The sequence below is a fragment of the Elephantulus edwardii genome, unplaced genomic scaffold, assembly GCF_000299155.1.
Source record: "Elephantulus edwardii isolate Elephantulus edwardi_28Jun2011 unplaced genomic scaffold, EleEdw1.0 scaffold00025, whole genome shotgun sequence".
In the NCBI taxonomy this organism is placed as follows: domain Eukaryota; kingdom Metazoa; phylum Chordata; class Mammalia; order Macroscelidea; family Macroscelididae; genus Elephantulus; species Elephantulus edwardii.
Window position 1 is genome coordinate 17,677,585 of NW_006399775.1, and position 27,111 is coordinate 17,704,695.

The window sequence follows — 27,111 nt, forward strand, 5'->3', positions numbered from 1 at the left end:
CCAGAAGATGTATCAGTACCAGAAGTAAACTGCCACCAACGAGGATATGCGCATCTACCCTGGGAAATTCAGTCTGGGTGGCTCAGGGGCACAAAATCTACAATCTAACATTCTGAAAATGTTACCATAAGGTCTAAGACTTGTGAAATCTAATAAATAAGATGTAATCCTCACTGAACAGGGAAACTGGGCAACTCAAGAAGAAATGATTAAATTAAGAACCATATTTTAGACAAAATAACAATTACTATGTTTCATGTAAAAGCAGTGCCCATGGCCCCACAGGCCTGCTTACTCTGAAAGCAGTTGCTTTTTTCTAGTAGGGTCGGTTAGTGACAACTGAAAATCAATCATTTCTACATAGTTTTGAATTTTTCCGATACTACTCATAACTGAAAGTTTTTTTCATTTTGCTTCTTGTTGTTATATGCCATGGAGTCACTCGCAACTCATGGCAACCACATGCACAAAAGCTTTGAACCCTGCCCTGTCCTCAGCCAATCTCAGTGACTCCAGCACACCAACCCCCATCCCCCCAGTTACTATGTCAGTCAATCTGGCTCATCCAGAGTCTTTCACCTTGCTAGTTTTCAAGAAAAATGGAAATAATTCATCCTTTTTTGTCAAGATGACCTTAAATCTAAAGCTTTCTCATTTCATTTAAAATCTTCTAAAACCTAGTTTCTGGTTTCCTCACCATCTTGTCAAACCACTCTCCCCCTTAAGCATTACCTTTTCAAGCACTAAGCTGCTTGTAGTTTAGTATGCTGTTAGTTCAATTTGATATTAGTATGTATGACATTGTGTTCCTCTGTATGTCTGCTCCTGTTTCCTCCTTTCTTACTTCTCTTCCTATCTAACTATTAATCTTCCTTCACAACTCAATTCAGAAATCACATTCCCTAGAAGTCTTCTGTGGCTGAATTAAATGTGATTTTCCTAATAGTACAAGGTATTAAAAATGTCTATCTCAATCTACCAGACTATTAGCTCTTTTTTAAATTGAGATGTTATTGTAAATTTATCAAGAACTTGGATTTGCATTCATTCATTGTTGCACATTTTCCTCCCTATGCCCGCTCCCCCCGCCCCGTTTGCTGTTTTCTTTGGGAAATTAAGTTCTTTCATTGTTATACAGTCCCCCTACCCCAAAACAGACCACCTTACTATTCAGCTCTTATTCTGCACTCTTGTCATAACAATATCTAATCATATATTCCTTTTATATAGTTATCTCCCATATCTGTTTTAATGCCATGTGCATTATTTATTCCTTCTTTTCTTAGTTTCCCCCCAACCCTCATGTCAGTCCTATATTATAACAGTGGCACTATGCGGTATTTCTATTTTTGTAACTGAGATCTTTCACTCAGGATAATGTCCTCCAGGGTCACCCATTTTGAATAATATTTCATGAGTTCCTTGTATTTCAATGCAGTGTAGTATTCCATTGTGTGAATATACCATAGCTTCTCTAACCATTCGTTTGCTGATATGCACTTGGGTTGTTACCAACCCTTTGCTATTGTAAACAAAGCCAAGATAAACATGGGTGTGCATATATCTGCCTGGGTGGCAGTTATGGTCTCTTTGGGGTATATCCCCAGTAGTGGAATTGCTGGATCAAATGGTATTTCTATTTGCAGCGTTTTGAGAAAGCACCATACCGCCTTCCACAGTGGTTGCACCATTTTACACTCTCACCAACAGTGAATAAGGGTTCCAGTTTCCCCACAACCTCATCAGCATTTATTGTTTGCTGCTCTGTTGAATTTTCCTATTCTTGCTGGGGTGAGATGATATCTCATAGTTGTTTTGCAGACTATCAACTCTTAATGACAAGGACTATACTCGGCGTTTGGTGAAATGACTAAGGAGGATATAAGGAGAATTGATGCCTTTGAGCTGTGGTGCTGGAGAATAGTATTGAATGTATCCTCCTTAGTCATTGCCCAACTCTCTGATGCATAACAAGTGACAGCAAAGACCATGGCCTCTATCAGACGTACCTTAGTCTCCAGAGAGACACCACTGCTCTTCCGTACTTTGGAGAGGTCCCTAACAGCAGACTTTCCCATGGCAATGCGCCTTTTAATTTCCTGGCTGCTGGTGCCAAGACTGTTGACTACAGAGCCAAGCAAACTAAAGCTGTGTACAATCTCAATCTCTTCACCATCCATCCTTGATGCTGCCAATTGGCCCAGTGGTGAGAATCATTGTCTTCTTGACATTGAGCCTCAATCCATATTGGAGGCTGCAGTCCTTGACCCTCTGCAGCAAGCGCTTCAGGTCCTTCTCAGTTTCAGCAAGCAGGGTTGTGTCATCTGCACAATGCAGATTGTTGATAGATCTTCCACCAATCTTGACCTCACATTTCTCCTCACAGAGCCCAGCCTCCCGGATAATCTGTTCTACATGAGTGATCTATATAATACTTATTCCAGAAGGCTCCACACAGGTTTCTGCTGTCATCCCTAAGTAGTACTGTCACTGGATATAGTGCAGAGTCACAGTGTTTAGGAAATTACCCCCCCACAATTAGAATCCCAGGAGCTCTCAAAGGTAAATAGTTAGAAAAGAATCTCAAGGTTTTCTTGCAGTGACACCGGTAGTTTTTAATAGATATTTATTATGTACTTAAATAAGTTTCTAAGCCTGGTGACTAAGCATATAATCCATCATGCTGCTAAAAGAAGAGAGATCAGCAGTTTAAATCTGCCAGATAATCCAACACAAAAAGATGGGCATTTTCCTCCCATAAACATTTACAGCTTTCAAAGCCCAGTAGAGAACTGCTCTGAGTTAGAACTGACTAAACAGGAGAATTCTTCTAGATTTAAACTCTCTGGACCAACCCCCACTCGTAACTGTTCATAATTTAAAAAATATTATCATAGACATTTTTTCATTTAAGCATCATGAAAAGCCCACAAAATAAACAAGAGAACTATTATATACAGGTCCAAGGTAGCACAGCCAGAAACTGAAGCTGAGAATAGGCTAAACCTCTTTCTAGTACACAAGAGACCTATTCTGCAAAAGTTAAATTTCTTTTTTAAAATAAGTGGCTATGAATCCTTAAAGGCAAACAGTAGGAAAGTACTAGACTAAAAGAGATTAGGAAGTGAACAGAAGCTCTACAACATTCTGAGTAAACTGGATAATTAAATCCTCTAAGCCTGTTTTCTCCAGTTTCTTCCAATGGATAAGAGCATCTATCTTGCAAAGTCACAGTACAGAATAAATGAGATAATGTATGCAAGGCTTATTTTGGTTCATTCCTGTTAGAAATCTTGTTGAGACTGCATTCTACTGCAGATAATCCTGAATCTGAATCTACATTTTAAGATTCCTACATCATAGACCCCCATGAGATGGATTGATTCAGTGACTGGGGTAATCGGGATGGGTGTGTCAGAGGCAGTGCGGTTGGCGCAGGATAGAGCAGGGTTTAGGGCTGTTGTGCATAGGGCTATGAGTCGGAAACGACTCGACGGCACATAACAACAACAACAACATCATAAGAGATAGAAAAGAGATTGAGATTGTTAAAAATTGCAGCTTGCTCAGTTCCACAATCAACAGTCTTGGTACCAGCAATCAGAAATTCAAAAGACAAATTACATTAGGAAAATCTGCTGTCAGGGTGCTGAAGAGCAAGGATGTCAGTCAAGAGACTAAGGTGTGCTTGATTCAGGCCATGGTCTTTGTAATTACTTGCTATGCATCAGAGAGCTAGACAATTACCAAGGATGACAGAAGAAGAATTTATGCTTTTGAGTGTGGTGGTGGAGAATAATATTGAACATACCATGGACTGCCAAGAAAATAAGAGGTCTGTCCTAGAGAGGGTGAAACCAAGCTGCTCCTTGAAGGCAAGGATTTTGAGACTCCATCTTACATACTTTGGGCATGTTGTCAGGAGAGACCAGTCTTTGAAGAAGGACATCATGCTTGGAAAGGTTGAAGGATAATGCAGGAGAGGAAGACCCAGAATGTGATGGACTGCTTCAGTAGCTGGGGTAACAGCAGTAGGGGTGTCAGAGACAATTAGAGTGGCTCAGGATAGAGCAGGATTCAGAGCTATTGTACATTGTGTTGCTATGAGTCACAGTCCATTCAAAGACACGTAACAACAACATATAGACCTAAGAAAAACCCAGAAATCTCTAAGGATTTGCTAATCTTTAGGATTTGCTAAAATGTAGATTCTAAATAATTATATACATATAGATTTGAATATCACCATCAAATCTGAACCAACTTATAGCTGACCCTCCATCAGATTTTCAAGGCTAAAAATCACAAGGGAAGAGACTGCCATTTTTTTCTCCAAAAGACATTTGTAAATTCAAAACACTGGAGACCCATAACTGTTGGGATAGCAGTACGATCTCTTAAAGACTTAAAGCTACCAGAGCTCCCCTAGATCTGAAATCAGAGAATGGAAATGTAAATTCTTGGTAGGGGCTGATAAGAACTAACTAGTTCAAAGTCTCAAAATATACGTAAAGGTCTTCCCGGCAAAAGAGTTAAGAGAGTTTTAATGGCCTAGTGGTAAGAAGCTGTGCTACAATCCCAAAGGTGGTGGTTGTTTGTTAAGTGCCGTCGAGTTGTAGGAGACTCATAGCAACCCTACGAACGAAAGTCCTCGAGAGTTGCGGGACTTTCATCCTTTCTCCCAAAGGTAAGCGGTTCAAAACCACTAGCTATAGGGGAGGAGGGAAGAAAAGACAGGCACGGCTGGAGAGCTACTATGAATTGGTTCTAATCTGATGGCATAAAATGGCAGCAAAGGATTTATGACATAACAGATGCTTAGTAAATGGGCTCCCTTATTAAATGACCATGGGCCTTCAGGATTGCAGTGCTGTTCTTAACCACCAAGCCGCCCAAGCTCACTATTATGAGACCACAATAATTTTTATTATGATCTTTCCTTCCTTTTAGTTGCTGTCTCTTATCTTAAAGAACAAGGTTAAATAGGATTAGTTTTAAAATCCTAAAGGATTTAAAGTTTTAAAAGTTCCAAAAGATTACATCTCTGTAAGGAAGTGAATGATTTCTTTCTATTTTAAGAAATTCTGAGTTTTTCAAAAGTGGGTTAAACTTATTCCTATCTGTATTTTCTAACTCAGCTTCAAACCAATTTGAACTGATTCAGTCAGAGCTGACAAAGCAACCGGAACAGACTTGAATTTATAAAATTTAGGTGATCCAGAACACTGAGCAGAAGAGGGAAAATGACAGGTCAAGGTCCTCAGATGAAGAATTTGGGAAAGACATAGCAATAACCATCGTAGGAGTTTCATGAGTACTGCTGGATTACTGCCAGACTGTGGAAAGTGACTCACATTCAAACCAGTGTGGTGGGAGCCATCTTTGGGCTGGGTAAAGCTAGAGCTGTTTTCCAGTCAGTCAGTTAAATGATTTAGTTGCTATGAAATATGCTACTGTTACACTGAGTGAAGTAACTCAGTCCCATAAAGACAAATACTGCAAAAGACCAGTTGTAGAAACAAGAGGATAACTAAGCAAGATAGGTGAAAATGTTCAAAAGGGAGGGGGAGAAGAAGGGACAGACACAGGAGAACAGAGGAGATTTACCAGAATAGCAGAGATTAGTGGGTAGAGGGAGGTGACAGGATAACAAAGATCCAATGGGAACTTGAAAAGACAGAGTGAGAATAAGCACAGATGAATGGTAATTAATGAAAATAAATCATTAATGATACAATTAATTTGTAAATGTATATTTTATATCATTAATTGTATAAAACACAATGTGCATGAATAATTTTTGTTTTTACATGAATGATTTTATGCAAACCAATAAAAGGGGGGGTGTATATCTATATAAAAGAAATGTGCTGCTGCCCTTATTTTCTAAGAGGGAGATAATATTTCTATCAGGGGCTCAATCTTTAATTTTTCCCCATTCTGGTTAGCATTTTAGCTACCATTCTAACTCACTTACATTTTAAAATTTTGGATCTTTTCTGGTATCCTTTTGCCAGCCACTGCTAAACTGGCTTGAGGCTATGGTTTCTTAAGGTAAAGTCAAAAGGGAATGTGTTCATTAAAGAAACTAAAACTTACCAATAGTTTTGCAGCTTGAACTCGAACTACCCAGGAGCCATCACTGACCATGTGACAAATCTTTCCAAATGCATCATCAACTAAGCGAATTTCTTCATTAGAAGAAGGAATTGGGACAATGCTAAATTAAAAGAAAAGAAACCACATATTACAAAACAAACCTCAGGCTGCAACTTCAATAAACAGAATATTCAAAGATTGGTACACATGGAAATTATAACTAAATAGTTCAAATGATGAAATATGTGAGAGAATAAAGAAATCATTCTGGGAATATGAACCCACTCTTGTAGCTGTAATGCAAATTCCTGGTATCTTGAACAAGTGTTTAACCCACTTCAGTATACATAATGACATAAAAACTAGCTATCACATAGCATTTTATATATTTAAATTTGTTCTTTCCTATAACTGTATTGCTATCATAACAGTAAAACTCAGAACTGACTCATAAGAAGCATATCTACAAATCCACAAAGATCAAAATATGACCCTGAATCTATCTCATCTGAATTTTAAAATCATCCTTACCAACAGGTTTGAGGAATCAAATACCAATGATAAAAGACCAGATGAGTTGTTGGGATGACATCAACCAGGAAGAGCACAAAAGGTGATTACAAAGTTAGAGCTTCAAGAAGCCAAAACAAAGGAAAGAGATCCTAAAGTAAAAGAGTCCAACAGAAGATTTCAAAGGGCAGCTCAAGAAGACCAAGTATTGTAAAGGAATGTGCAGAAAGCTGGAGTCGGAGAATAAAAAGGGAAGAACTCTGTATTTTTCAAGCTGAAGGAATTGAAAAAACAAATTCAAGTCATGAGCTGTAATATTTAGAAATGCTATAGATGAAATTTTGAATGATCAAGAAACATTAAAAGATAATGGCGGAGGAAGCTCCGGTGGCCTAGTGGCAAGACACTGCACTGCAATCCCAGGAGGTACGTGGTTCAAATCCACCAGATGCTCTGCTGGAGAAGGAGGGTGCAATCTCCTCCTGTACCAGTGAGATCTGATTTGACGGTACACATAAAAATAATACAATAAAAATAAAAATAAAATTTTAAACCGATAACGGCGGGAATATACAGTCACTGTACCAAAAAGAATTGGCCGACACTGAAATACTTGAGATATATGATATTTTGTAAGTAAACAAGTATAAAAAATTATATTTAAAAACACAAAAAGAGAATCAGTAGTATTGAAGGAAGAATTTCAAACTGTACTGAAGGTATTTGCAAAAATAAGGTTCCAGGAATTGATAGGATACCAACTGATAGCTGCAGCCCTGGATGTGCTCAACAGAATGTGCCTGAAAATTTGGAAGACAGCTGCTTGGACAACTGAGTTGGAGAGGTATTTGTCCTCAATCTCAAGAAAAGTGACCAGACAGAATGTGGAAATTATCAAACAATATCATTACTATTGCACACAAGCAAAATATTGCTGAAGATCATCTAAAAATAGCTAGAACAATACATTGACAGAGAAGTACCAGAAATTCAGGCTGGGTTTAGAAGAGGCAATCACACCAGGGATATTACTGTTAATACAAAACAGATCTGGGCTGAAAGCAGAGAATACCAGAAGAATATCTATTTCTGTATAGACATCCACTGGTTGGATAATTACTATATTAACACTTGGAGGAAAATAATACTTAACAAAGGGTTAGTGTCTTGGCCAACATCGTACATGAACATGTCACAACTGTCAAGCCTCAAGCTCTCCTTTAATATACTTAAAACTCACTGCTGTCAAGTTGGAAATGGTTCATAGCTAACCCTACAGTGGGTTTCCCAAGGCTATAAATTGCATGTCTGGCTAATGGATTGGAAGAGGTCAATATCTGTTCCTATTCCCAAGAAAGGTGATCCAACAGACTGTGGAAATTATTAAATGATATCATTAATATCATATGCAAACAAAATACTGCTGACAATCATTCAAAAATGGCTACAACAGCACATAGATAAGGGACTGCGAGGAGTTCAAGCAGGATTTAGAAGAGATCGTGGTATCAGGCATATCATTGTTGATAACACATGGATCCTGGCTGAAAGTAAAGAAAAACAGAAGAATGTCTATTTATGCTTTACTGACTATGCAAAGGCATTTGACTGTGTGGATCATAACAAATTACAGCTAACAATGAGCTAACCCTTAATTATGCTCACATGAAACTTATACCTAGATCAAGAGGCTGTTGTCCGAACAACGCAAGGGAACAGGACCTAGTTTAAAATCAGGAAAAGTGTGTTGGGATTGTATCCTCTCTCCATACATATTCGATCTGTACACTGAGCAAATCATTTGAGAAGCTGGATTCTATGAAGAAGAATGTGGCATCAAATCAGAAGATGCATTAACAACCTGCAATATGCAGATGACACAACCTTGCCTTCGTAAAGTGAGGAGGACTTCAAGCACTTGTTGCAAAAGATCAGAAGTTCAATATGGTTTACAACAATCAAGAAAACAAAAATTCTAACTACTAGACTGATAGGCAAAATGGAGAAAAGACTAAAGTTATAAACGTATTTATCTTACTTGGATACACAATCAACACATTTGCTATCAGCAGTCAGGAGACCAGAAGACACACTGCACTGGGAAAATCTGCAGTCAGGGACCTCTCTATATTACTGAAGAGCAACAATGTTAGTTTGAGGACTAAGGCACACGTGATTCAGGTCATGGTCTTTTTCAATGAGTTCTTATGAAACTGAGAGCTAGACAGTGAATAAGAATGACAGAAGAAGAATTGATGCCTTTGAGGTGTGATGTTGGAGAATAATACTGAATATCCCATGCACTATGAAAAGAATAAACAAGTATGTCTTGGAGAAAGTGCTTCTGGAGTGCTCCTTGGAGGCAAAGATGACAAAGACTTACCTCATGTACTCTGGGCATATTGTTAGAAAAGGCTATTCCTTGGAAAGAGACATCATGCTTGGAAAGGTGGAGGATCAACAAGAGAAGAAGATTCTTAACCAGATGGACTGACACAGTGACTGATGCAATGGGCTCAAGTGCATCAGAGAAGATGGGGATGGCACAGGATAGGATAGGGTTCAGATGTGCTGTCCACAGGGGTGCTATGAGTTGTACTTGACTGAATGGCACCTCACAACAACAACCACCATACACTGCTGTTGAATTAGAACTAACTTAGCTGACTCTCCTGAGGGTTTTTAGAGGCTGTAAACCACACAGGAAAAGACTGCCTGTCTTTCTCCCAAAATTCAGTTGGTGGATTTGAACCTTTGTGTTGGCAATGCACCTCCCTATTTACTAGGCCGTTAGATCTCCTTGATATAAACTGATACATCATAAAATGGTGTCTAGTTCTACACATTTACTAAGTCATTCCAGTTTTCACATTTCACATGGCATTTTAATGGTATGAGAAAAAGATCAATGGACTTGGGTTTGAAAACGAAGCATTCATCAACTATAAACCTGTGGGTTCAGTCAGCTAACCTCTTGGGAATATTGCTCTAAAAAGAATAAATAATATTTGACTCACCTAACAGAATCACTGTAAGAATCAAATTATTTAATTGATGTAAGAAAAACTCTTAAACTAGGAAAATACTACAAAAGAATTATTACATAAAAGCCTAAAAGTTAATTCTTCCAAAACTCACTGGTATCTGTCAGGCATCTGTATTTACCAAATAAGGTTCCAAACAATTTCAAAGAGTAAATGAAAAGCATGTGCAAAAGTATTTAAGAATGCTAGTCTAATCTCTTCATTTACAGATGAAGACCTTGGAATCAAGAGAGGTTATCTTTTCCAAGGTACACAGGAAGGTGAAAGCAGAGCTGAAAAATGAGGAGAATCAGGCATTCTAATATTCAGAGTCTATGCACTGTCCCCATTCCATGCTGCCTTCCAGAAATCTAACCAACATTAATTTTCTGGAGGTGGGCTCTTTGCACAGTGGGAGGAGAATGGCTTAGCAATGAACAATAGCTGGCTTACACCCACACTAACCTTTCGGGGTAGAGCTGACTGACAACCCAGATAAGCTGGACCGCAGCACTGCGCACTTGTTCGTAATCATCTGAGAGCAATTTACAAGCCTGCAAACAAGAATTCCAAAAGACTGTTAGTCCTGTGCCCTCCTAAGTGTTATTTAAACTATTTTAAAAATAAGGATAGGTGGCTGGATTAGAACGCCAATCAAAATACTAGTGGGTGGTTTTAAGTTGTTGAACCTTTGTCCAACATAAGAATTCTTGGCACTGACAGCTGCTCTGGCTGTGTTCTGACAGTACAGGCTGCCAAACCCTTTCCCCACCTCCTAGGTCTCAGAGCTCTCCACAGACTGATAGCACAGAAACCATTTAAATGGCACCAGGCCGAGGAAAACCTGCTCTCTCAGGTTCTAATACTAAAGACGCTGTCCCTCTGCCTGTAAGACTAAAGAACACACTTCTCACTTAAAGTCCATCTGAACACTCAAGCATGCTAAATATAACTACAAAATTTAAATCTAAGCTACCAAAACAGATCACATTACTGTTTTTACTTTGATCTGAAAGGAAATCTCCTTCCTCAATCCACAGTCAAGCTAGACTACAGTAACTCCCAGAAGAACTGCTCCATTTACAAAACTTTAAAATCCTATATTCCACTCTGATCATAAAGCCCAAGGTTTTGCATGACTTAAACTATCATAGTCATTAAGTCTTTTTTAGCCAGAGTTTCATAAGCTTGGCATAATTTACATTTTGTCAGATATTGTGTGTGTGCAAAGAAGGACTCTGTTGTGATGAAATGTCTTGTACACTGTAGCAACACCCTTGGCTCTACTCACTATATGACAGTAATATTCCCTTCCTCATGCCTTGTAAACCAAGTATACCTCCAAAAGTCCCATGGAGAGCAAAACTGCCCCAGTTAGGAACCACTGCTTTAATCTCACACCTTTTCTCCATATGAACTACTCTTTGTTTCTTATTTTTCCTTTACTTCAATCCTCTTACAGCACTGCCAGAAGGTGATATAACTCCTTCCTTCACCAACCAGGTTTTCGGCTATGTCTGATCTACAAACCCAAACTCTCTCTACTCATAAAGGAATACTGCCAAAGAAGACCAAATTCCATGAAAGATTGGTTCATGACCGAGAACATTACTGGCCCAACTCTAAAATCTTTTACACTCTGCTCAGTTTCTACTCTCATTTCTCAAGACAGCTTCTCCTAACTTTCCCCTTAAGACAACTATCCCATTACCTCAGCATCCAGCCACGTGGCCAACTGCTTATCTAAAAAATCCAGATTCTTGAGCATCAACTCTAAAAACTGTAAATTCATTCCTATCTGCATTTTCTCACACTTTGTTTTCTCACTATCTGAGGAAAAAGTTTTCTTTCCTGTCCCTAATCCTTGTACGTTTTCTTCAGATACTGAGAAAACAAGAATCTGGATTGTGGTTAGTAAAATAGGCCGAAATAGCTGGCTCTCTCTTCTGCATTTAGGCATCCTCAGCAACTATCTTCAGTACAGTACTTCCTTCTATTTACCTTCTTCTGTTTCTTATCATAGCCATATATTTAAAGTACAGTGTATAATTACTACTAAACTGCCACATTTCAACTGGCTTTCACATCAACTGCTCCATGAAAATTGGTCTCTAGAAGAGGATTAAATGTTCCCTTTTGTTGGTAAAACCAATGGGTAAATTTCAGTCCTATCCTAATTAACCTATAGCCATATTTGATACTCTTGACTTTGCGAACAGGCTCTTTCCTCTTCCAGGGTACACTTTTACTTCTGCTATAACCTGCTATCCCTAAATTCCATTCGAGGGCTCCTTTTCTAGAGATGGGAGTTCTTCCCACCTATTTCATACCAGACACTCTCCAAGGCCCTGATGTGATCCCTTCACTCTTCCTAGATAACTTCATGCCCAAGGCCTTGAAGAGTACAAATATCTACCTCAAGCTTTAATCAGTCCTCCTGAGTCCTAGATCTTCACAACTACCAAGAACTGCTTGGATCTCTCTTCAGGAATGATTCACCGAGCATTCAAGTTAAGCATAACCAAAAAAGTAAAATCATTACGGTGCCAAATTCTGCCTTATATCTCAAACACTCCCCAGCCCCCATCATCCCATCTTCACTCCTCTGCCAGCCTCATCACTGCATGCCTGAATTACTGAGATAACTGATTTGAATCAACCAATTAACTCTCCTTCCTCTGTTTACTTTCTTGCTTTCCAGGTTCCTTTAATTATTTGGGTTCCCAAACAGTTTTCCCACAGGGAAAGAAGATGATGCCCAAACAACTTTAATATTCTATACTGAATTCACTTTGAAAAAGAATAAATTCTATTTTACAGTCACAAGGGCTTGGTTAAGTATCATCCTCCCAGGAAAGACAAAAATCACTTCTGGTAAATTAACAAAATCTGGCATCTGAGAAATGTTTCGATTCCCTATCATTAGATTAATTCAATCATTCTTCAAATTTGTAGGGTTTTATGGCAGGCAGCGACAACTTCATTGTGTCCTTTCCATTAAGAATATTGCAATATTTATAAGATATGTTTTCATATGGCCCATGATCACTTTCTACAGTCACAACTATGTTGTCAAGGTGTACTGCCCAGAAATAACTTCAAACATGGTTCAGCCAAAACAGAAATCAGTAAGACTATCCTTTTCCTTATTGTGAACACATTTCTTCATGGATTTCTATGTTCATAGTGAACTATCTAAACTCTTTTAAAGTTCTTTGCACATATGCTAGTGCTATTATATTATACATCCCCCTTCTCTTCTTGAAAAAGTATGTATTAGATTTAAAAATCTACATGCTATCACAGTCATTCTAATTAAGGCCATCACTTTTAGCTAGCTGAAGTCTTTATGTTTCTAATGTTGACAACCAGCATGCTACCCTCCCACCTCCACAGTATCTCCCCTTCCCCCAGACAGTGTCATTTAAAGTACCTGATTATAAATTGTTTGGTGTAATTTCAGTCCTCTTTCATGGAGCTGCAACTAGATAATAAAGATACAGTTTCATTACTTAAGGGAAAATGATCAATATTTCTGTTGACTCCTCTCACAATCTCAGGTATTTCCACTACAGTTAGACTGTTGTTGTGCACCGTGGAGTTGGAACTGACCCACAGCTGAACCTCTGGGGATTATTCAGAGGCAGTTAATCACACAGAGGGAGACTGCCCATCCTTCTCCCACTGAGCAGCTGGTGGCTTAAACTGTGTGCTTTCCGGATGACAGCACAGCTTCTTGCCACTAGGCCACCGGAGCTCCCTCCACTACAGTTATAGACTAATATAATTCCGAAATCACAACTATATAAATGAAAAATACTGGTCTAACATTTTCAACAGGAGTGCTCACTTAATAAACCTAACACATGAAGTGTCTCAACAGTAAAAAAAAAGATATATACAAAATAACACTAAATAGGCCACAGAAGAAATGGTAAACAAAAACTCTCCAAACACAATGTGGTGGGTGGAGGGAGGGGGTAACGGATATGGGAAAGACCCAACAGGGACAATGAAAAAAATCAGGCAATGGTAGGCACAGTCCAATGGTGATTAATAATAATATTATTATTGTTTAATTTTAAACAATAACAAAATTTATTGCTTTATGTTACCAGAAAATATAAAATAATTTGCATTTTAAACATTTTTTATTCAGTAATTCTGAGACCTCTGCTTTTGTATATTTCCTCTCCTGTGTCTAATTCCAAAACAAGTTATTTAGTTAAAGTAATTCTAGCTGTTTCAATGGACAACTCTAAGAGATTTTACATAATAGGAACTCATATTCTGCACACATCATCATCATCCAAAGCAAATGGTTCTAGCTGACTGCATTTCTCTTATTGAACAAGTAGGTAACTTACAACTTGTGGTCCTAAAATTCAGAAAAAAGAAAATATGAATGGGATAAACATACCAGCTACTTTTTAAAAAAATTTGTTTGCTTACAAAGTTCACATACAAGGGGAGCTCTGGTGGCCTAGTGGCAAGAAGCTGTACTGCAATCCCAGAGACATCCGGTTCGAATCCACCAGATGCTCTGCCGGAGAAGGAGGGGCCATCTCCTCCTGTACCAGTCAGATCCAATTTGATGGTACACACACACACACACACACACACTAATAAAATAAAAATTTAAAAAATATTAAAAAAACAAAACAAAAAAAACCTAAGTTCACATACATTGTGTTTCACATTATTCTTCATTCACACTGTTTCATATAATCATTCTCATGCATTGTTTTATAAGATTAATCACCATTGGACCATGCCCATCATAACTCTTCTTTTCCAGCTACTTTTTAACCTTTCCCAGGAATAATACAAATACTTCTATTTGTATTATTTGTATTATAGTTGAAAGATTCAGTTGGGTGGATATGTATTTTCTCTAAGTTGTAAAGAACCCTTTACTTCTAGGGATAGTATTTTCTGTTATAATTGGAGTCCCAAAAGATAGGAAACCAGTAACAGGACTTCCAGTGTTCATATAACACTCTACACAATTCTGTTGTTGTTATTGTGTACCATCAAGTCAGAACCAAATCAAAGGCAGGAAGTCACATAGGAAGAGACTGACTATTTTTCTCCTGTGGCATAGTGAATGTATATGATCTTATGCCTTTGAATTAGGAGTGCAACTCCTTACCCCGAAACCACCAGAGTTCATCTAATTTCTCTTTAAATCAAAATATGCTCTTATTTCTCTTCAAAACACAAAATCATCATTCTATATTAAGGAGTAAACTGATTTCTAACAAATTTTCAAGAATGATAACCCTCTTTCCTACTTTTGTAGCTTATTTGCAACAATTGAGTCCTAAGCCAATCATTCAACCAGTTCCTTAGTCAGAAAAAAAACATATATTGTTTTATAGGTACCAAGGTGATTAATATTATTAAACACAAGGTATGGGAATGATTGTATGAAACATAATGTCAATGAAGGAAATGGGGGGTAACGAAATTTTAAAAATATCCAAATTTTTAAAAAACACCCCAAAACAGTTAGAAACTGCAGGGTAGAAGAGAAAGCACCTCTGACACCTTTCACCTAAATTCTTGAAACATGGAAGACACACCTATGATAACAAAACAGGAACATATACTTACTGTTATCTAATATCAAATTATATCCCTCCCTACTGGGGGGTAGGACCTGGAGGATGGATGTGACTTGGTATTGTATTACAAGAGGCATTAGTTGTGTTTTGCCTATTTCAGAAATATAGCTGAAAGTCACCAGAGAGGCCCAAAGAAAAGTACAGTTGATATGCAAAAATGTGTACTTTGAGTCCTGTGACATCACCAGGATCATCTTCCTGAAAGTGTCCAGGTATGTGTTAGAGGTAGTGAGAATGCAGCCAAGGCAGCAGTAACAACAAACTTACAAGCAAAAATAGAACTGTCCTTACTTAGTTTCTAGAGTAATTTTTACCATCGCTTTTATAGCTGCTGTTCTGACACGTGGGTCCTGGTCACTAAAGTAATCCCCTATAATCTTCTGGACATCTCTGGTAGCTAAGACTTCTGTATCCTTTGTGATATTCTTCTCCAAAGAACCAAGATTGCCAAGTAATTGAAGGCACTTATTTCTTACACCATGGGAAGTATCCGTCAGATGCTATAAAAAGAAAAGAGCAAATGAACAAGATTAACTAAATATCTTTTGTAAAAAGATGAATTGGACCTAGTAAAAGTGAAAGTTTTTTGTGCAGCAAAAACATTACTAGGAATGTGAAAAGACAATCTATGAGAGAAGTATTTAAAAACTATGTAATTGCATAGATTTAATATCCAAAATATGTATATATGGGGGGAAACCTTTAACATCAAAAAAGCAAATAATTAAATTTAAAAATGGGCAAAGGGCTTGAATAGACATTTCTCTAAAGAAGATATATATATTCAACAAGCACAAGAAAAGATGTTCAACTTCAGTCTACATTAAGGAAATGTAAATAAAATTCACAATAAGAAAAACTTTACACCCACTGCCAGTTGCTCTCGAATCAGTTCAAGGCATCATGAATTCATGCTTATGTGAGTAGGATGGCTGCTTTCTTTGAAGGAGGTCACTAGACATTTCTTCACAGGGGCCTCTAACCAAAAACCAAACTCACTGCCACTGAGTTCATTCTAATACATGGCAACCCTTTACCAGGTTTTGAGGTAGTACATCTTTATGGGAAGAGACCATCCATCTTTCTCCAACAGAGGCAGATGGTGGATTTGAACTGCTGACCTTTCAATCAGCAGTGCTACATGAAATACACTATAGCAACAGAGCTTCATCATGTGCCTCAAGGTGGACTCAAACCTCTAAGCTTTCAGTTCACATCCTAGAGTATTAACCATATTTGTATTATGAGGATGTAGAAAACAGGAACCTTTATACACTGTTGATGAGAACGTAATATGGTGCAGCATTATGGAAAACTGATGCATGCTACAATGTGAGTAAAACTTTAAAAAAAAACAACAAACAAAAACTCCAAAACCAAAAACAAAAATATTTGCATGAAACCTTTTATATGATAAAATACTGCTTTAGAAGCACAATAGCTTTGTAGAATGAGCACACACTGTAATCAGATCGATATTTCAGTTCTGATAATATTACGTGTTGTTGTTGTTGTTGTTACATGCTGTCGAGTAGACTATGACCCACAGCAACCCTATAAACAGCAGATCTGAACCCTTTCCTATCCTACGCCGTCCTCACACTCCCTGACACATTTGAGACAACATAGCAGTCACTGTGTCATTCCATCTGATAGAAGGTCTTCCTCCCCTTTGCATTTCCAAGCATAATGTCTCTCTTCAAGGAATGGCCTCTTTTAGCAACATGCCCAAAGTATGTGAGGTGAAGTTTTATCATCTCTGCCTCCAGGGAGCACTCTGGCTGAACTTCCTCCAAGACATATTTGATTGTTCTTTTAGCACCCCATGGGACAGTCAGTACTCTTCTCTAACAGCACAACTCAAAGACATCAATTCTTCTGTCATCTTTATTCATTGACCAGCTATATGCACAGCACGTGACTGAAAAGACCATGACCTGAATCAGAACCACCTCAGACTGACATCATTGCTCCCAAATAATCTGGAGACTCCCTGACTGCAGACTTTCCCATCTTCTGATTTCTTGACTGTTTGTACCAACAAATCATTGACAACTTCAAACTTTTCACCATCTATCAACATGTTGTCTACGGGTCCTGTGTTAAGAATTTTTATCTTACTAACATTGAGATGCAATCCATATTAAAGGCTCTATTATTTATCTTCTGCAACAAGTGCTTCAAGGCTTCTTTCAGCAAGATTATGTCATCTGCATGTCACAAGTTAGTGATGAGTCTTCCTCCAATTCTACTGCCACATTCTTCTTCATAGAGTCCAGCTTCTCAAGTAATTTGCTTAGCATATAGATTGAATAGATATGGAGAGAGGATACAACCCTGACACACACCTTTCTTCATTTTAAATCATGTAGTGTTCCTTTGCTCTGTTCAGACAACAGCCTCTTGATCTAGGTATAGGTTTGGTATGAGCACAATTAAGCATTCTGGGGTTCCCATTTTTCTCAATTTTAGCCATAACTATTATGATCCACAGAGTTCCAGACAGTCAAATGCCTTTGCGTAGTCAATAAAGCACATATATACATTCTTCTCGTATTTGCTTTCACTCAGGATCCAGCTGACATCAGCAATAATATCCCTGGTGCCATGGCCTCTTTGAAATCCTACTTGAATTTTTGTCAGTTCCTATCCATATATTGTTCTAGCCGTTTTTGAATGATCTTCAGCAGTATTTTGCTTACATGGGATATTAATTATATTGTTTGATAGTTTCCATATTAATTGGATCACCTTTATTGGGAATGAGAACAAATATGGATCTCTTCCAGTCAGTCAACAAGAGCGCTGTCTTCCAAATCTCCTGCCACAGACCAGCGAGTACATCCAGGGTTGTATCTGTTAGATGAAACATGTCAATCAGTGTCCCATAGATTCCTGGGGCTATATTTTTGCCAGTGCCTTCAGTGTAGCTTCAATTTCAACTTTTTCTTTCATTACAATTAGCTCTTATTCATATGCTACTTCCTGAACATTTTCAGTGTCAGCCAATTCTTCTTAGGACAGTGGCTCTGTGTATTCTCTCAATCTTCTTTTGATGCTTCCTTGATAACTGAACACATTGTACATGTTGTGGTTATGTGCCATTGAGTCGCATAGCATCCTTTAACATTGTTTTCAGTGCTCTCAGATTTAGAAACCCTGAGCCACTTCTTCCCTTCTTAATCTCCAATTCCAGCTCTCTGCACACTCCATAATAATGTTTTCCATTATAATACCTTTATCTTCTTGAACTGCCCTTTGAAATCTTCTGTTCAGAACAGCACTTTTACTTTGCCATCTTTTCCCTTTGTTTTGGTTTCTCACAGCTTTAGTGCGAATTTCTGAGCCATTCTGACATATGTTTTGGTTTTTTCTTTCTTCTCTGTCTTTGTAATGACTTTTTGTGTTTGTAATGACTGTTGTTCTACTTATGGATGATATCCTTGATGTCATTTCCACAACTCATCTGGTCTTCGATCACTGGTGTTCAATGCTGCAAACCTATTCTTAAGATGATTTTAAATTCGGGTGAAATACACTCAAGATGATATTTATGTTCTTATGGGCTTGTTTTCATTTTCTTCAGCCTCAGTTTGAACTTGCACATATGTAATTCTTGGTCTTTTCCACAGTCAGCATCTGGCTTTGTTCTGACTGCTGATGTTAAACTTCTCCAACAATTCCTTCCATAGATGCAATCAATCTGATTTCTATGCAGTCCATCAGGTGAGGTCCATGTGCAAAGTTGCCATTTATGTTTTTAAGGAAAGGTATTTGCAAAGTCGAGCCACCCATGCAGGCCTGGTGCTGCTGGAGAGCGAGCACTTCTGACAGAGCTGACCAGGCTCTTCCAGAAGTGCCAGTTGCTGGGCAGCATGAAGAAGTATGACGATCACACTAAACCCATTTCAAGAAAAGGTACAGTGGGCAACTTCAAGCCTTCTGACAAGTGCCTGCTAAGAGCGACTGATGGGAAAAGAAAGATCAGCACTGTGGTAAGCTCCAAAGAAGTACATTTCAGATGGCTTACTCCAACTTACTCAGAGCTAACATGGATGGTCTTAAGAAGAGGGTCAAAAAGAGTGAAAGGTAGAAGAGCAAAGCAGCAGAGTAAAGGGCACCGCACATCCTTCCATCACCAACTAGGAATTGAATTGATGGGGTTTTGTTTTCAATTTTGTTCACAAAGCTAGGCTTTCGGCTTATTGTGGAGGGAGGAAAGACAGAAGAAGGGGTTCAATGTTTACAAAGTAGTTGTGAAAAGAAGCCAGTTTATGCTAGAACTCTGGCTGACTGGTTTTTGTTGAACATTGTATACTCCTGCATTGAAGCTTAAAGTTTCTGTAGTCCTCTGTGTGAAGAACAATGTATCATTAAAGGTGTCTATTTATCAGAGCTGGGGAAATGAATAAATCATTGAACATAAAAAATTGGATCATTCTATTTTCACCCTTATTTCTGTCATCAGAACTCTACTTAACAACTACCATTCCTTTTTCATTGTTTCCAACTTTAGCAATCCAGGCACCAATTATCATTAATGTGTCAGAACTGCATGTTTGGTCAATTTCAGACAGCAAGATTTGGCAAAAATTTTCCATTTCCTCCTCTTTGGCTTTAGCTGTAGCATATATTAGCATGTTCTCATATTACATACCATCTACTTTATCTTAGCTAAAGCCTGAACTAGCAATGCTCCACAAAAAAAAAAAATTAAACCAACATTATTACTGTTGTTACATGCCATTACCTGTGACTCAAAGCGACCCTTTGTACAAGTGCCCTAAACCCTGCTCTATCCTGTACCAGTCTCACTGTCCCTGATACACCTATCCCCATTACCCCAGTCACTCAATCAATCCATCCCGTGATCCCTCCACCCTCCCAAGCATGACGTCCCTCTCCAAGGACTGGTCCTGCCTTCCATCATGTCCAAAGTATGTCAGACAAAGCTTCAGAATCCTTGCCTCTAAGGAGCAGCCTGGTCTCACTCTCTCTAGGATAGACTTGTTTGTTCTCCTAACAGTCCATGATATGTATTCAACACTCTTCTCTAGCACCACAGCTCAAAGACATCACTTCTCCTTCTATCATCCCTAGTCATTGCCCAGCTTTCTGATGCATAGCAAGTAACTGGAAAGACAATGGCCTGGATCAGGTGCACTTTAGTCTCCAGACTGACATTGTTGCTCTTCAGTACTTTGGAGAGGTCTCTGACAGCAGACTTTCCCAATGCAATTAGTCTTTTATTTTCCTGGCTGCTGGTACCAAGAGTGTTGAATGTGGAGCCAAACAATCTGAAGCTATGAACAATCTCAATCTCTTCACCATCTATCATGATGCTGCCAATTAACTCAGTTGTCAAGGTGATTCGAAGTCATTTGAATATTAAATGCCAAGCTATTTATTTTATTTCATAATAGATCAAATAAAATCTTGTGTGTTCGAAAAACAAGACAATACAATTATTTCAATATCAGAAACTTTTAGCTATGAAGCAGATCAATAACTATCACAGTTAATAGAGCATATTTTTAATGAACTATTTATATTTAGTATGTTGTTGTTATGTGCCATCAAATTGCCTGTAACTCATAGCAACAGTATGTACAACAGCTCTTAAACCTTGTCTATCCTGTGACAAACTTATTGTCTCTGACACACCTATCCCTCTTACCCCAGTCACTGAATCAGTTCATCTCACTGAAGGTCGTCTCCTCTTGTGCTGGCCCTCCACTTCCTCCCAAGTAGGATGAACCTCTCCAAAGACTGGTTCCTCCTTGCAACATGCTCAGAGTATGTCAGACTAAGCCTAAGAATCCTTGTCTCCAAGGTGCAGCCTGGTTTCACCCTCTTTAGGACTAACCTGTTTGTTCTCCTAGCAGTCCATGGTGTATTCAATACTCTTATCCAGCACCATAGCTCAAAGGCATCAAATCTATCATTGTTATTCATTGTCCAGCTTTCTGATGCATAGCAAGTAATTGTGAAGACTATGGCCTGGATCAGGTGCACCTTAGTCTGCAGAGTGACATCGTTGCTCTTCCATACTTAGGACAGGTTCCTGACAGCAGACTTCCCCAATGTAATTTGTCTTTTGATTTCTTGGCTGCTGGTACCAAGAGTGTTGATTTTAGAGCTAAGCACAGTAAGGCTTTTTATTTGGGGGGGGTAAAATTTACTATTAATTTTAATGAAAATTTACAGAGACTTTCAATTTCCATTCATTCATTGATGCACTTTTCTCCCCTGCCAACCCTCCCCCGCAATTCTCCCCTCTTGGAAAAGTAAAAGAAAAATTATTTCATTGTTTTACAAACCCTCCCCCCAGGTCCACTCCACTATGCAGCCTTCACTCTGGACTCCTGTCATGACAAAAATAGCTAGGACTCCTGTCATGACAAAAACAGCTAATCACATATCCCTTTTAAACAGTTTTCTCCCCCATCTGCTTCAATGCAGTATACATTATTTATCCCATCTTTCTGAGTCTCCCCCCAACCCCGATGTCAGTCCTGTTTTACAACAGTGGAACCATGCAGTATTTGTCCTTTTGTGACTGAGATATTTCACTCAGCATAATGTCCTCTAGGGTCACCCGTTTTGAATAGTATTGCAAGATTTCCTTGTTTTTCAATGCAGCGTAGTATTCTATTGCGTGAATATACCACAGTTTCTCTATCCATTCGTTTGTTGATGGGCACTTAGGCTGTTTACAACTCCTTGCTATTGTGGACAAAGCTACGATAAACATGGGAGTGCATATATGTGCTTGGGTGGCAGTTATGGTCTCTTTGGGGTATATTCCCAGTAGTGGAATTGCTGGGTCAAATGGTATCTCTAATTGCAACTTTTTGATAAAGCACCATACCGCCTTCCACAGTGGCTGCACCATTTTACACTATTTTATACTTCTACCAACAGTGAGTAAGGGTTCCAGTTTCTCCACAACCTCACCAGCATTTGTTGCTTGCTGTTCTGTTAAATTTTGCTATTGTGACTGGTGTGAGATGATATCTCATAGTTGTTTTCATACTAAAGTTTTTAACAGTCTCAATCTCTTCACTCTCCAGCATGATGCTACCAATCAGCCCAGTGGTGAGAATCTTTGTTTTCTTGATGTTGAGTTTCTACATATTTAAGGCTGAAGTCCTTGACCTTCTGCAGCAAATGCTTCAGGTCCTCCTCAGTTTTAGCAAGCAGGGTTGTGTCATCTGCATAACACAGATTGTTGATGAGCCTTCCTCCAATCCTGATGCCACATTCCTTCTCATAGAACCCAGCCTCCCGGATGATCTGTCCTGTATATAGAATGAAAAGGCAAAGAAATAGGACACATCCCTGGCGTACATCCTTCCCAATTTTGAACCATGCAGTGTTTCTTTGCTCTGTTCTGACGACTGCCTCTTGGTCCAAGTATAGGTTTCACATAAGTACAATCAAGTGTTCTGGGATTCCCATTCTTCTCAGAGTTAGCCACAGTTTGTTGTGATCCACACAGTCAAATGTCTTTGCATAGTCAATGAAATACAGATAGGATAGACATTCCTCCGGTACTCTCTGCCTTCAGCCAAGATCCATCTAACATTAGCTATAATATCCCTAGTACCATGCATGGCCTCTTCTATACTCAGCCTGCCCATCTGGCAGTTCTCTGGTGATAATCAGCTTCAGTAGTTTTTGGATGATTTTCAGTAGAATCTTGCTTGCACATGATAGTAATGATATTGTTCGATAATTTACACACTGTATCAGATCACCTTTCTTTGGAATGGGAATAAATATGGATCTCTTCTAGTCATTTGGCCAGGTGATTGTCCTCCAGATTTCCTGACTCAATTTGGTGATTGCATCCAGGGCAGCATTTCTTTGTTAAAATATTCTGTGTCCACCATCAGTTCTTCTAATTAAACTGTTTACTAAACCACCAGCCATTGAAAATTTGCTAGCATTGCTACGAATATTTTCTTTTCAAATAATAAATTACAAGTTTCTAGCTACTATTAAGGTAACCAAGCAGTAATGAGGCATAAATGGTCTATTAGTGCACACTGAAGCTTAGCCCAAAGAACGTCTAACTCTAAATTGTACCTCAGGTCAATTTAATGAAGTCCTTCACCTATAGGTCACTTCTTGCTTCGTTGCCATCATCATTAATAGGTGCTGAGTATCTTTTCTGCAGTTGATACTGTTTTGGAGCTATACACTCTACCATGCCATCATTTTTATATTCATGAAATAATTATGCAAATCACATTTTCATTAATAAGAATATTCTTGGTCAAAAATAAATTAACCAACTAGTTAAAAACTACTGCTATGGGCTGGGTTAACAATGGCTAATTACATCAAAGGAGGCTTAAAATGAAATTAAATATGACAAAAATACCTTACTGACTTATTCAGTGTAAATATGGATTGTTGTGAACCTGCTAGTGCATGGTACTTAAAAATACATATTCTTTTTAAGTACAGATACTTTATATGCAAATGACTCTTAAGAGATATTCTCATTTTGGAGCTCTGGTGGCCTCATGCCAAGAAGCTGCACTGCAATCCCAGAGGCACGCAGTTCGAATCCACCAGATGCTCTGCTGGAGAATGAGGGGCAATCTCCTCCTGTCCAGTCAGACCCAATTTGACGGTACATACACAAAAAATAATAAAATAATTAAAAAAATAAAAAGCAACAGATACTCTCATTTAACAACATATCATATTGTTTAGGTAGTATTTTGTGGATATCAAAAATGTAGTCTATTGGCTGCCTTCAAGAGCTAATGATATTTTTTGCTAAAGAAAGGAACAGAAAAAAAACAATAAAAAACCTCACTGTCATTGAGTTGGAACCAACTCAGAGCTAGCTGACCCTCTAGTAGGTTTTTGAAGGTTTTAACTTACAAGGGAGGACACTGCCTACCTCTGTTCCTAGGGGTCACAGATAGATCAGAACTGTCAGAGAGGGGTCATCTTTGGGTTAGCAGTGCAACTCCCTATAGACTATGCCGCTGCCACCTGACCTCTGGATACAAACGATACGGCAATGCAGAAATCAAGCACTATGCCATCAAGTACAAGGAACAAACTTCTGAAGTCTCAAACAATTATCTAAGGAAGTAAAAGCTGTAAATACCTACTTTCTGCATTGCATTTGCTCTTTCTGACACATTTTTCATGCTTGTTGCATTCCCTGGCACTCCCTGAGATTTTTCCACAGTAAGTATCATAAACTGATTGTTTATTAAGAATCACTGAAAGACCTGTGTTCTAGTCTGCTGAAACCTTTTCAGACACTTAGTACTTAATAAATTGCAGTTTTATTTATTTGTTACAACTCCTGAAACAAATTAACACAAGCTAGGTGGCTCAAAACAACAGAAATATATTCTTTCCTTAAACTCTGAAGCTAGAAGTCTGAAATTAATGTGCCAGCAGGGCCACTTTCTCTGAAGGTTAAAGGAAAAAAATGTTTTTCTGCACACCCATGTTTATTGCGGCTTTGTTCACAATAGCAAGGAGTTGGAAAAAACCTAAGTGCCCATCAACAAAAGAATGGATAGAGAAGCTGTGGTATATTCACACAATGGAATACTATGCTGCATTGAAAAACAAGGAATTCATCCAATATTATTCAAAATGGGTGACTCTGGAGGACATTGTGCTGAGTGAAGTATCTCAATCACAAAAGGACAAATACTGCATGATGCCACTGTTATAAAACAGGACTGACATCAGGGTTGAGGGGAGACTCAGAAAGATGGGATAAATAATGTATACTGCATTGAAATAGATGAGGGAAAAAACTGTTTAAAAGGAATATGTAATTACGTACTTTTGTCATGACAGTAGTCTAGAGTGAAGGCTACATGGTGGAGTGGACCTGGGGGAGGGTTTGTAAAACAATGGAAGAGTTTTTGTTTTACTTTTCCAAGAGGGTAGTGTACTAGGGGGGAGGGCTGGGAGGGGAGAAAAGTGTAACAATGAATGCAAATCCAAAGTCTCTGTAAATTTTTACTGAAATTAACAATAAATTTAAATAAAACAAAAATATTGTTTTCTGTTCTGTTGATTTCCAGAATACCTTAACATTCCCTTTGTCTGAAGGTGCAAATAATATGTTCTAGAATACTCTTCTCCAACACCACAACTCAAGGGCACTGATTCTTCTGACATCCAGTTGTTCTTGTTGTTAGGTGTCAACAAGTCAACTGCAGCTAGCAAGGTCCTATGAAGAACTGTCTGAAGTTTGCCCTATCTTGTGCCAACCTCACCATCTCCAATATAGTTGAGTCCATTGTTAAGATCATCACATCAATACATCTTGTTGAGGGTCTTCCTCATCTGTATCAATTCTCCACCTTTCCAAACATGATATCCTTCTCCAAGGACTGGCCACTCTGAATAATATGCCCAAAGTACATTAGATGAAGCTTTACCATCCTTACTTCCAAGGAGCATTCCAATCATACTTTCTCCAAGACACATTTGTTTATTCTTTTGGCAATCACTGGGCCATTTGTTGCTCTTCTCCAACACCAAAACTAAAAGGCACTGATGATTCTTCTAGCATCCATAGTCGTTGTCCACCCTTTAGATGCATAGCAACTAACTTAAAAGACCACAGCTTGGATCAGGTGTACCTTATTTTCTAAAGATAGTCATCCAGTAGAAGTGTAAAATTTCCAGTATTCACAGATCCATACAATCATTAATAATTTTAGAATGTACATATCATCTTAAAAAAAAATCATATCCTTTAGTTAACAAAACCATGTACACCTATTCCTCCTATTAGTTGTCCAGGATGGTGGGATGGGTAAAGACACTACAGTACATATACACAATAGAGTACTACATAATACTAAGGAGCACTAAAGAATTAGTAAAACACTACATTAACATGGATGAATCAAGAACAAATTATGTTAAGTGCTGCTGCTGCTGAGATGCTATCAAGTCCTCCTCCAGTTGTAAGCAGGGGTAGGGGAAAGAGAGTTTCTTTAAGAATGCTGCTGCAAAACTGGATATTTTTGCACAATGTTGAAACAAGTTCCATACCACACATCATATATAAAAATTAACCTACAAATATGGGGAGTCCTGGTGACCTAGTGGTAAGAAGCTATGCTGCAAATCCAAAGAGTCTGCATCCACTAACTGCTCTGCAATCCCTTTCCATGAGATTTACTGCTTCTGAAAACCCACTGGAGGGTCAGCTATAAATTGGTTCTGACTCGATGGCATACAATAACAATATAAAGATCATCAAAGGGGGGAAAAAACCCAAGGATAAAATATTTGTCAATGACAAGGAGCTCATTTCTGAAATATATAGAAAACTCCAACAACTCAAAAAGACAGACAACCCAATTACAAAATGGGCAGAGGGCATGAAAAAAATACTTCGCTAAAGAAAACATTCAAATGAATGTTTGAAGTGAACACTGAATATAGGTAACAGAAGACTTAATACCTTTGAACTATGGTGTTGAAGAAGGGTACTGAATATCCCATGTTCTGTCAAAAGAATAAACAGGTATGTCTTGGAGAATGTGTAACCAGATTGCTCCTTGGAGACAAAGATGACAAAAGCTTCATCTCACTTACTTTGGGCATGTTGTTAGGACAAGTTATTCCTTGGAGAGGGACATCATGCTTATCAAGGTAGAGGGTTGGCGGAGGAGAGGAAGACTCGGTGAGATGGATTCATACAAGGACTTTGGCAATGGGCTCAAGTGTGTCTGGGATAAGAAGAATGATGAAGGGTTGATTATAGGGTTGCTATGAGTTTGCTCAATGGCACTTAATAACAAGAATAATCTTAAATAAATTCTAAAAAACTTATAATTTTT

The 27,111-nt window shown here is 38.4% G+C and overlaps 1 protein-coding gene across 1 annotated transcript in view; it reads right to left on the bottom strand.

Annotated features, from left to right (window-relative positions):
• Positions 1-27,111, bottom strand: part of INTS4 (integrator complex subunit 4) — a 137,266-nt gene that overhangs the window by 75,090 nt on the left and 35,065 nt on the right. The window contains exons 5-8 of the mRNA XM_006882886.1: positions 15,574-15,759; positions 13,066-13,116; positions 10,098-10,186; positions 6,100-6,220 (exon numbers count right to left, since the gene is read on the bottom strand). Of these exons, the coding sequence (XP_006882948.1) occupies positions 6,100-6,220; positions 10,098-10,186; positions 13,066-13,116; positions 15,574-15,759 (447 nt within the window). The remainder of the gene's footprint in view (positions 1-6,099; positions 6,221-10,097; positions 10,187-13,065; positions 13,117-15,573; positions 15,760-27,111) is intronic.